Source organism: Photinus pyralis, unplaced genomic scaffold (assembly GCF_008802855.1).
Source record: "Photinus pyralis isolate 1611_PpyrPB1 unplaced genomic scaffold, Ppyr1.3 Ppyr1.4_LG5, whole genome shotgun sequence".
Lineage (NCBI taxonomy): Eukaryota > Metazoa > Arthropoda > Insecta > Coleoptera > Lampyridae > Photinus > Photinus pyralis.
This window is the reverse complement of record NW_022170596.1, coordinates 43,555,615-43,567,350: the sequence shown is the minus strand read 5'-3', so window position 1 is coordinate 43,567,350 and position 11,736 is coordinate 43,555,615. Positions and strand designations below refer to the sequence as shown.

The 11,736-nt window shown below is 35.7% G+C and overlaps 1 protein-coding gene across 2 annotated transcripts in view; it reads right to left on the bottom strand.

Moving 5' to 3' along the window:
• Positions 1-633: 633 nt before the first annotated feature.
• Positions 634-11,736, bottom strand: part of LOC116171536 (MOXD1 homolog 2) — an 87,305-nt gene continuing 76,202 nt past the window's right edge. For both annotated transcript variants that reach the window (XM_031488429.1, XM_031488431.1), the window contains exon 7: positions 634-1,715. In XM_031488429.1, coding sequence (XP_031344289.1) covers positions 1,419-1,715 — 297 coding nt within the window. In that variant the 3' untranslated portion in view covers positions 634-1,418. The remainder of the gene's footprint in view (positions 1,716-11,736) is intronic.

Sequence of the window (11,736 nt, the reverse complement as noted above, 5' to 3'; positions counted from 1 at the left end):
CCCATTTGTGGAAGCTGCTAGCATGGTGAAAAGTAATAAAACATAACTTATCCATCAATTACTAAAATTACTTTCAATTCCGAATCCGGTTTGGGTTTCGAGTGAAAAATTAGCGGACTTCTATCAACGTGCGTGTGAATGGCAGGTGGGTTAGTTGTATTTTGTAACGATATCAAATTACTTACCTCTCCTTGAATATAAATGTGTTTAAGTTACAATCTAAATTTGTATTGAAAAGTTTATCAGTAATTAAAGAGAAATATAGTCTGAAGGCGTTTACTTAATTTATGTACGCGATGAAATCGTTACAACTACGACGCTTTTAACAAACCCATGATTAAGCTCCCTAATTTCAATGGCGCTCACACTATTTAAAATGTAGTCTATGCTAACGGGTTTAAACGAAGGAACGGCAACACGTAACCAATTGTATTTGAATTAATAGTGACTAATTTGTAGTTGTGCATTCTAGCAACGATTGTTTACTATTCATTTAACAAGTCTAGTGACGTAACATCCGGAACAGCGGCCATTTGAATCTTTTACAACTACTATTCATCTAACTTCCCGTTTCGAAATGCCTCGTTAAGCATCCGCAAAGTGATTCTTTATTTACAAATCAAACCAGTCTTATAATGTTATTGCTAGCTATTTATTCTTCGAGATTTATTTATAAAATATATTACACGAGTTTATCTACACTGTACAGAATCATTTCTTTCTAACAAGTATCCATATCGGTAATAATAAATAAAAGTATAGTACATATAATGGGTACATTAAAAATTATATAGCACCAGTCGAGACTAATAAATACAAAAACGATTGCATTAAGAATTTACACGTAATTACAAAGGGGGAAACTAAAAGTGGAAAGAATAGGAGGGTGTGATAAAATCCTAACAATTTTAGCAACCAAACGAAGAACATAGAAACGGAAACTTTCTAAGTGCTTATTCTACTTGCATCACAGCTCCAGACGGCGGCGCAAATGGCGGATCGTATCCGATTAGGTGACAAATGTGATAAGTATCTAACACAGTTTAAATATGCGCTCTCTTGTCTCTCGTTAGTCCCATTTAACATCACTTCATTATAATATACAATATCCGACATGTCTCTACATTTAACGGACTAGAATGACGGCTCCATTTCCACGCACAGAGTCACAAAATAATCACGGCTGATTTAATTGCACAATAACGAATAAACAATTAAAATTAGTTTTATCAATTAATAACAACAGAAAGTCTGGAAGCCGCCACTTAAGTCTTGTAATTCAACCACGCGATACATACACTAACACATTCACTCATCTCAACATCACTGATTATCTTCACAGCAGGCCCCTATGACTTGACTTGTTGAAATATTATCTATCCAGTCTAAAGGATTTAGATTATTTTAAGAGATCACATTTAGCGGTACAAAAAGGTCAGCAGTAATAATGCGACTTCAATGAATATAGAAATCTGCGTCACGACCCCAGAATTGGTACGACTCAGTCCTAAGGATTCCTCAACAGCTGCCGGACTACTGCTTCGTGACACTTTGCTTCGTGCTGCGCCCTCGATGTGGTTACCATCAAGTTCAATTAATGGAGTACCCGACAACCAACCTTCCGTACTATACTTTTTATAGTTGCACTGATCGCTACTGCTACGTAAAAAAGGTTTAGTGATGTTCGGATAGTGCGCCTCCAGTATGTCCGTGCCCTGCAACAAATAAATCATTTCAGTCCCCGGTTTATTCAAATTTCTCTACTGTAATAATATAACGATAGATTGATTAATGGAAACGATCAATTACGCAAATGAGATTTTTATGCCCACCTTGTGTAAAACGCAACGGATAACGTCTGATTATTAATTAAATTTGAGGAACAATACATCACGGAAGTTGACAGGTCTTGGAATCATTAAGATTCATTGAAAATCAATAATTAACCACTCATTAAGCAGCCACAATGCGCCTGTGTCCGACGTTAATAAATAATTAAGGCGATCCCATCTTGTATTATTCGAAGCTATACAATTCACACCAAAATTTCGACATTTCCCCAGACGACTAACCTAATCTGAAGCAGAAAAGCGGCGAGCTTTAAAATGAAACCTTGTACAAAACAACCGACACCAATTTACAAAAAAAGATTTTAAAACGACGGCCCACCCCATTTAATATCTGCGGGAGCTAAAGATCTCGATCGAGTTTAAAGGGATTGCGGATACAATAAAACAAATTATTTTCAACGTTTATGACCTCATTTCTATTTGAAAGAACGTTAACTGGACTGAGATATATTTTATTAACGCTCTAAACGTTCGTCGTATTAAAGAGAATTTAGGGGTGTAATTGAAATAAACATCCTAATGTTGACTCTTGAAATTTATGTTGTCCATAAATACACCTAAATTTACGAATATTATACACATGTAAAGAATGGGACCGGCAGTTATTTAGGATGATTCCACTGGCTATAAAGTTTAGCCTAAAATGTAAATCGAGTAGGTGGTAACAATCAGATTTATTCTTGCTTTGAACTTTGGTTCGTCTTCGCATTCATTTATACAAAGTAGGTATACTGAGAGTGTGCGTGAATTTAATGCATAAAGATCTTTTTTATATCTCAGCTAAGGGGTTGAAAATTCAAATACTCGACTCAAGTAAACTTAAAAGTAAAAATATATTTAGTCATGTATGCTGTTTTCGAATGTGATCATTGACCTTGCAAAATACGCACCAAGTGGGAGCAGAAATATTCGTCGGCAACTGTCGTTTGTGCCGTATTTTGCTTGGATGAACCACCCATACAACAATATTATACAAATGATAACCGAACTCTAATCACGAAGTCAAAAATGGGTTGTTGCTAAATATATTATGAAATGGTTTCACAAAGCAAGATTTTTGGTATTGCTCGATAATTTCTGATCTTGTCAATTGCTAACTTCTGCTCTGGTGCATTTTCCTAAAAATTATAAAACAATGCTATGGTTTACTTTTTGTCTATACGTCCGTCAGTCCATTTAAATCCACTTCTACAGTTTTGAACTACTTTTAGGGACTTTGCAATTTTTGCATCTGCAAATTTGAAAAAAAGGCTCGAAGAAAGGTCTCAACGAAAGGAACGATCTACGATGGCGTATCGAGATCGGCAATAACCCTTCATAGATCCCAGTCGACGAGCGGACGAGCGTACTTAAAAGAGTACTGAAACGTTTGAACAGAACAGGTCTATTGGTAGGGGTCAAAACTTTAAGAGGCAATATGTATATCAAGAACGAAGGGCACTTCGCAAAGAGAAAACGGAAAGCCTGTATTGGATATGTCAAAAAGTGCGAATACTTCGAGATGGGAGTGTCTGATGAGGGACTCACAATGAGAAAATGGAACCTCTGGACAACACATACGTTTATGAAGAAGCTCTAATAGTTATTAACTCGAGAACGGAGGGTCGGAAGAGAATTCACATTACATTACAAAAGGGAAACGCAACGTCTGGACAAGATGTACTCGTATTTATTGGTATGGTCAAACTTACAAAACAAAATTATTTCTATATTATTATAATATACAGGGTGGCAATTTGAAAAGTTACCACCCCCCACGTCTTAGTAAATAAACGATCAAAATCTGTTGCGGTAATTCCCCCATGTGTGATACGTCGTTGGAAAGCTCTGAAAAACTCTTCCAACCATACCAAATAGCATTACATTTAGTTTAGTAATTATCGTGCAAATCAAAAAATAAACTAATATGATACATTTGAAATCTGTCGCATTTAAAACGCAACCGGCGAACATAGACGAACTAAGACAGAGAATAATTCAAGAATGTCGAAATATTGCAAAACCAGCATTTGGAAAGGTTCGACAAGAGTTTGAGAATAGATTATACTACTGTCTTACGGAAATGGAATGCTATTTGGTATGGTTGGAAAGCAGTTTTTTCAGAGCTTTCCAACGATGTATCACACATGGGGGGTCACTATTTAAGATTTAAAAGTTGGGTTGGCTGGGGCGCAGGGGGTTGGAGGGTATGGGGCGCAGGGGGTTGGAGGGTGTGCGTCGCCAACTATGTCATTGGGATTCCCCCTTCGAATTACCGAAACGGATTTTGATTTTTTAAAATATCTCGTTTATTTACAAAGACATGGGTTTGGTAAGTTTTCAAATTGCCACCCTGTATACGAAACAAACCATTTTTAGTGACCAAGAAGAAAATTGGGCGATTTTTCTCAATGACTTGATTTTACCATAGTACCGATTTGGATGCATCGTTTTTGGGAGAAAATTCGGTTAGTACGTTTTCATTTCAGCGGTACTCGTATAACACAAAAATCATTTCTATCATTTTATCTCCGAAATTTCGATCTTTGTTGTTTTATGTTATTTTACGTTTTCGGTATACTATTACAGCGTCTGTCTTGACCTTGCTGCTACTGCAAGAATAGGAAACAAAAAAGCGGTTTTCAGTAGGGGAATTTTTGGCCACTCAGCTCGCATTCGGAGACCAGACTTCTAATCCGGCTAATATTTAAAAGCACTGATCCCTGAACTGTAAACATCGATTGGAGAAGGTTTGACATAGCTGTTCTCGAGTTAGAAGAGGAACGGACGAACAGACCGATGGACAAATCCACCGCGTAAGCGGATTTTTTTCTTTCGAAAAATTCCCCTAAAAAGAACTTGGGAGTGTTCTTGGGGATTGCAGTTGGACAGTGTCATGGGGGTCTTAACCCAGAGACTCAGCAGAAACGAGTTCTAGAACGAGTTACTGAGCAGATTTTTATAAAGAGACACATGCGTTAAACATACACTTGAGGAATATATGCATAAACTTTTAGTAACAATTCGAGCATAATATATAGTATAATACCATATTATGGTATTGTATTTTGTATCTTTATCGAGAGCAGAATGTTGATTAATTTGCAAATGTAAAGGATGTTGTCACACAACATATAGGAACTTCTCGCGTTCGTTATTTTCATCTTACAAAAAAAAGAATAAACTTGCTTTGTGCAATAAGCTGCATTGCAATGTACAATTTTGCGTTATTTAGTATAGGTAAAATGACAGACAACCTGCGCGTTAAGTTTAACGTAATACATCACAGGGTTGATTATTGTGTAATCTACGTCATATAGACGTTATTTTGGATTCAGCACCATTAAAAATGTTGGACCACCCTGTACGTGAAATAACTTCAATTGTTCAGTGTAAATCTGGTGAGTTTTTATGAATAAATACAAAGTATGATCGTTCGTTTGAATATGTGCTTCGGTGTGTGTTTTTCCTTTTAGAAATTTTTGAACATGCGAAATTTCCATTTTAATTTTATTGCCTTTGTGGGTTGTTCAGTTTAGGTAAGGTGTTTTATTTAAAAATTAATTTAAAAATGCACATAATGTTATCGCTGATAAGAAGACGCAGGTGTTACGAAGACGTACACGTTTCAGGTTATAAGTGGGGACGCGGAACGCACTCCGTCGAAGCTGAAGTGTCTAATTGTGATTGGTGGTTTATGTAAAAATTCAAAAAACCAGGAGATTATTATATGAGGGGAGTGGTGGATCCTTTAAAAACTAGAGACACCGTTTTAATGGTGCTTTTTGCTCGTTTGTTAGTAATTATCGGAGAGCGTTGCACATTTTGATACGATGTTATCTGGGGCTTTCGGCTCTATTTGTTAAGTTAGAGACGTAATTAACTGGGAAAAAGTAATCGTGTTGCGAGATTACAGTTTGAACGCCGTAACATGGCTTAGTAAAGTTTGTGAGAAATGTTGTCCTTTTTTGGAAAAAGTATTAGTACGAGTGCGAGCCAACCAAGCACTTGTTGCATAGTGAAGTGTTTCTACAAGGTTTGTCATTTATTAAAAGTAAAAGTATTCTAGCGGATGAAAGGCCACCAAATTTTGTCATTATTTTAATTCAACAAGCCAGTTTTGCACTTTTGCTATCATCAAGATCATGTTTAGTGAAAAAGAAGTGAAGTTTCCTGAAGCTGTCAGATAATGTTTTTGTGTCAACTCTAAGTGCGCCTGAATATCACAAAATTTTACGTCCTGGGGTCTGTTTCATAAAGTTACTTTGCAACCGCACTATGCACTTTGCACTTTTCAGATAACATTTGGGCCCATAAAGACTATTTTGACCTCGATTTTGACACCTGATAACACTCAAAATATGTAAAGTAGAGATGAATAACAAACAAAATGCTACGTTGACTAAAATATTTTTTGATACAATAATAATCTTTGCACTTTAACTTTATGCAAATGAAAAGTAACAAGTGAAAAATTGCAAAGTTACTTTATGAAAAGGGCCCCAGATTTATTAGATTATTTCAGAACTGTAAGTAATCCAGATTTTTTATTTATTTGTCTTTCGAACGACTGCGTGCGTGTAAAAACCGGCTCTTTTTCTTCCAACGTTATTGTTTAACTTTTTTATGCTTGCCAAATAAATTTTTGTTATTGTCATTTCATTAGTTATGTGTTTAATCGAACCCACTGTGTGATCCAGATGGCGTTTTTATGTCAGATTTTTCTTTGTGTACCCAACAATTATGTCAAGTGTTAATCAATTTAGTTAATTCTTGGGAATTGTCGGAAGTTGATCAAGGCTACTGTGTCTCCAAAATTTAATAAAATTAAAGTCAGTATTGGGATTTTTCCTTAAAATGGAAGCCGGGTGTGAACGAGGAATACAATAAAATTATTTTGTTATGAGCTAGACGGACAGGTGTTTTGTGAGTCGCTTAGTGACCGTTTACCATTTCGCGTTATTTTGTTAAATAAGTTGTAGATTTTTACAGGAAATCGGTATACTGTCACTATGTAATTGGGCGCAAGCCTGTTGAGGGCCGCGAACAAGAGAGGGATAATAAATAATAAATGATCGTTGATACGGAAAGGGATATTTACACAATGTTTCGATACTTTACGTTTATTTTGATATGACTGTTGCTGGACGATATCAAATGAACAATCAATCAATCTATACTATATACTATATATCAGTTATAGTTACAAGAGATATGACCTCGGATATGACTGTACCATCTAATTTGTCAAAAAAAACAAGGTAATGTGGAACTTGAATTATCTAGTTCGCGGGCCGCAATTATGCAAAAGACCAAGTGTTTCAGTAAGGCGGAAAGGTGGCCCTCCCTTGATTTCAGATAGATTCGATTTTCGGCCTGTATTGTTTGAATGGCTTCATATGCTGGTTCTAGAATGATGGAATTTGCATTATAGAAAATACCTTTTCGTAATATTCCGAGTGCTATCATTTCGCATCAGTGGCAATCAGAACTATTCTTTCCGTGCATTGTTCGGGTGAGTCATACAAAGCGTTGAAGCACATAATTTACATAAATACATTGGTAATAAATCATCGTTGATAATGTTATATCTCAGACAGTGCTAAAGCGAGCCGTTGATACCATCAAATTTTTTGCATGAATAATCCTGCAACAGAATCACACAAAGAATTAAAATCGCGAATGCCGTACAGAACAGAAATATCGATTCAGTTCCGTACAGAAAATGCAATTACAAAGCGAGATTTGCCAGGAAATTTAATTAAATATGACATGGCGATAAATTATAATAAATTATCTCATTTTAACAATTTTTTATACCACTCAGTAGCAATGGATAATAATGATTCGAAATTAACTATTCAATTACAAACACTGATAAATACGAAAATGAAAGTCATCAAATGTAATGGAGGTCGCCGGTATCTTTTGCCTTTACGGCTTCTTTAAAGTTTTATGTTACCTCTTTACAGACATTTCAAACAAGCATTATAAGTAGAATGCTGGTATTACACGTTTGAATGATCTGTTAGAATGTCCATTAGAATCTTTTATTGTGAGTATAGATAAAGTCGAGGCCCAATTTTTCGGAATTTCTATACGCATTATTACTATTTTACTAACCATCAGTTATTCTTATTGTACGAAATGGAATGCGTCAACGGCTGCATAATTAATTTTTGCCAAAAGTTTGTATAGGTACGTAAACGTAAGACTTTTGAAATAAAATGTAACTTTGAGAGGATCTCCTCATTAATACCCATTTTTAGTGATGGTTTTGTCCGCCCGTCTGTCTGTCTGTTCGTCCTCTAACTCGAAAACGAAGAGCTAGCGATGTCAAACATTCGCCAATCGATTTCTACACGTTCCAAGATCCCCAAGGTTCCTCAATGCGAGCTCATTGTTAATAAAATGTCAAATGTTTCTTTCTATAATTTTGGTTATCAACGTGTATAATGAAAATTTTGAAAATTAAGATAATTGGTTTTCCGAGTTTATTAATTTTCGTCGATCTATCGTTGTCGTTCGCAAATGTTATCCCCCACACAGTCTTCCAAAATACTGGCCGATTAGAACAAAATTCTCTATGTGCCCTTGATAACCCACAAAAAATTTCTACTCCACTAAACGAATATGCAAAAAAAATGTGATCAGACAACATACACATAATGAAAACAAAATTAATTTTTGAAAATTAGAAAATCAAAATTTTAATAGCAACAAAAAGGATCAGAATTTAGTGAAATTTATTGGGAACTTTATTTGGTATTTATATGACCATGTTTCAATTGAACCTCGCCAAAAGATGGTCGCGATTACGTGACGTTAAACTAAATAATTACATAAAAATGGCTAGGGTGCCTTAATTAAGCGTTTCCAACAAAAAAATTTGCGGTAGAAGCACTAAATTTTCCACACAATCTTAATTAAAAGTTCACTTCTTTGCATCGAAATGTGAGGTTATTATTACTCAAAATTTCATGATTACTTTTAGGTTGGTAAGAGTGTGCCTAACATTCAAACTTCAATTTCTTAAGAGGTTATGTTACTTTTCCACGATTTAATATACGTTAAAACTGTGTTTCTACTCGTAATTATACCACAATAGCAGTAAATAACGGACGATCAAACATGAGTTTCTGTCGAGTCGCCTTTGGAAGTTCAATTTAAGTACGATTTCCCATGTAAACAAAAATTCCAAAGATGACTCGACAGCAGCTCATTTTTGATCGCATAGTAGTTCTCTACATGTTTTACATTATTCATGTGTACATTATTTACAGATGAGCAGCAATTTTAGAGCTTGAAATACTAACAAAATATATGTACTTTTGAAGATTTACTACTACAACTTGATTGCACTTAATTTTTTCAATTCTGTAAAGAGCCCCGTATACGGAAGGATTGGTCTGTCGAATCCGTCATTTCTGACCGATCGAAACGACGAATCGCTGGTAATTATCAATATCGTTAACGATTTCCTTAATCGAATGGGGTATCGCTTGCAAGTATTGGAGGAGCACGAGGGTGTCATGTTGCAGTCAGATTGACAATGTCAGCAGTTAGTACGAAAAAGACGTTCGAAGTTAATCGACGGCAACAAAGAGGCGGCCTATGGAAGATGCGAAAGACGTCCCTTTCGAATGATAAGGCTGTCGATAAGAGTCATCGGATAATACGGAGGAAGCGTTCAAAGTTAGGCGACGGTCGATACGAAAGAATTGGTTTATGGAACATGCAGAAGGTGCCCGGGTTTCCCGTCTCAGTGGTCGATACAAAAAATGACATTCTTCCTCCCTAAGGCATTCAAGTTTGGATTGTATACGGTCCCAAAAGTGGTTTTATTAAAGTGTATCGACATGTGACAAGGAAGTGTCGCTTATTTGGTGTAAGTCGAACTAAACCTAAAATTGTATTGTATATTATACCGACTATACTACTTTTACATATTACATTAACAGCTGTTAATATACACGTTGAACCCAGTATATTTCAATCTAGTAAACGTAGAAGTTAACATAACCTCTTAGTCTTACAAAAATTAACTCTCGCTTCAGATTTTTCAGGATTCATCAATTTAAAAAATGACAAAATATAAGTAACATAACCCCTGATTTCGACAAAATGAAGTGAACTTTTATTAAGATGCAAAGGGACTTAATCAGGTCGCGTACCCATGGTGGCGTGTGCTCAGATCGATTTTAGATATACGGTAATTGGCTAGGTAATTGGGCTACTAATTTTGAAAACACTTTTTTTAAATCAGAAACCTAAATAATGACTGAAGTTTCATCCATTTTCTATTATGGTTGCTAAAAGAGGTGCAAATTTTGAACTTTTAGAGACGTCCGTTCCCTGTACCACCCAATTTTTTGACATACTTAACTGGTGCACCCTGAATACACTAGGACATGAATGTTCAATACTAACATTTACCCTATCATTATTAACGAGCTCCTAGCGAGCGAATTTTGCAGTGTCTGTCCGCCTGTCCGTTCGTCTGTTAGCACGATATCTCAATATCGAATCGACCGATTACGATGAAATTTTCTAGGTGGATTCTTTATAAAATTTTTAGATTGGATTTCGTGAATTGGCAATGTAGGTCAAAAAATAAGGAAGGCCCTTTTGACATCTCTATTAGTTATGAACAGAATTGCATGAATTTCAATATTGGCATATAATACGCAATTCCAAAAGTTGGGTCTAATCGACTCAACATGCAGTGCCCTTTTTGCATTTCGATCATTTGTCTACTGAATTGCAGACTTTTTTATTTATGAAGGTATTTGAATAAAATTTGATACATAGCCACTTGGAATAAAAGCAAATTTAACACCAGTTTCAAAATTTCGTTTTGCGCATGCGCAGTGCCAACTTTCTTATTTATGGAGAGATTTAAATGAAATTTGATACATCACCACTTGGAATAAAATCAAATGTAACGCCAGTTTCAAAATTTGGTTTTGCGCATGCGCAGTGGCAACTTTACAAAAAGTTAAACGGTTTTGATCGGGAATCGTCATTTCGGAAATTCACTGAAATTCATGTCAGAAAATCCGGGTTTTAAGAGTTACTTAAAAAACTTAACCCGAAGTACGTGTTCTGTAAAAAAAACGTATCACAAAGATGCTTTCGCGTGTCAGTTAAATTGAACAATTTTCGGGGAACAGGCTAAAAATAAGGCATCGTAACCTTGAAGGGACAATCTTGCATTACTAAGGAATTGAGTTGTTCGAAACTTGGAAACTTGATTTCTCTTCATTTAATACATTTCTTTGTGGAAAGGTCTGAGATTATTAATGGTAAAAAGGTATTTTTTTTTAAACTTGTGAATTGAACTTTTCCTACCACATATTCGGAATGATATTGTATTATTGTAGCTACTACATCCGATTACAAAATAAAATAAATCAAACGTACTTTTCCGCACCCATAGATTTCTGGAGTCGGATGGGCCCACAATTAATAGGGTATTAGGGTTCATCCATGAGGCCTGAACACCTTATTATCAAAAATTATTTGTAAGACATTCGCCTTTGACGTTTTAACTCCTCCGACGGATGCGTTTCCCCTAAACGTTACATTTTTCCTTTGTGAGTACTCTCTTCCGACTTTAAGATGTTCACAGTTGAAATTTTGACCCACCGGTGGACACGCTTCGTCCACATTATTATTTTCCCTTTGTAAGCACCCTCTCCGACACTCCGATTTTGAAATTTGCACCCCTCCCCATTGCATGTTTTATACAAGCAATTATTATACTTTCCTATTATTAGAAAGATCGCACTGTAACGAAGCACCCGTTTTTCGCTCCCCCATCTTATATTTTTCCGATAATTACATGCCGAGTAATTATTAAAAACCGAAATAATTTGCATTTCTTTCGGAGCGAATACAGCGAGGA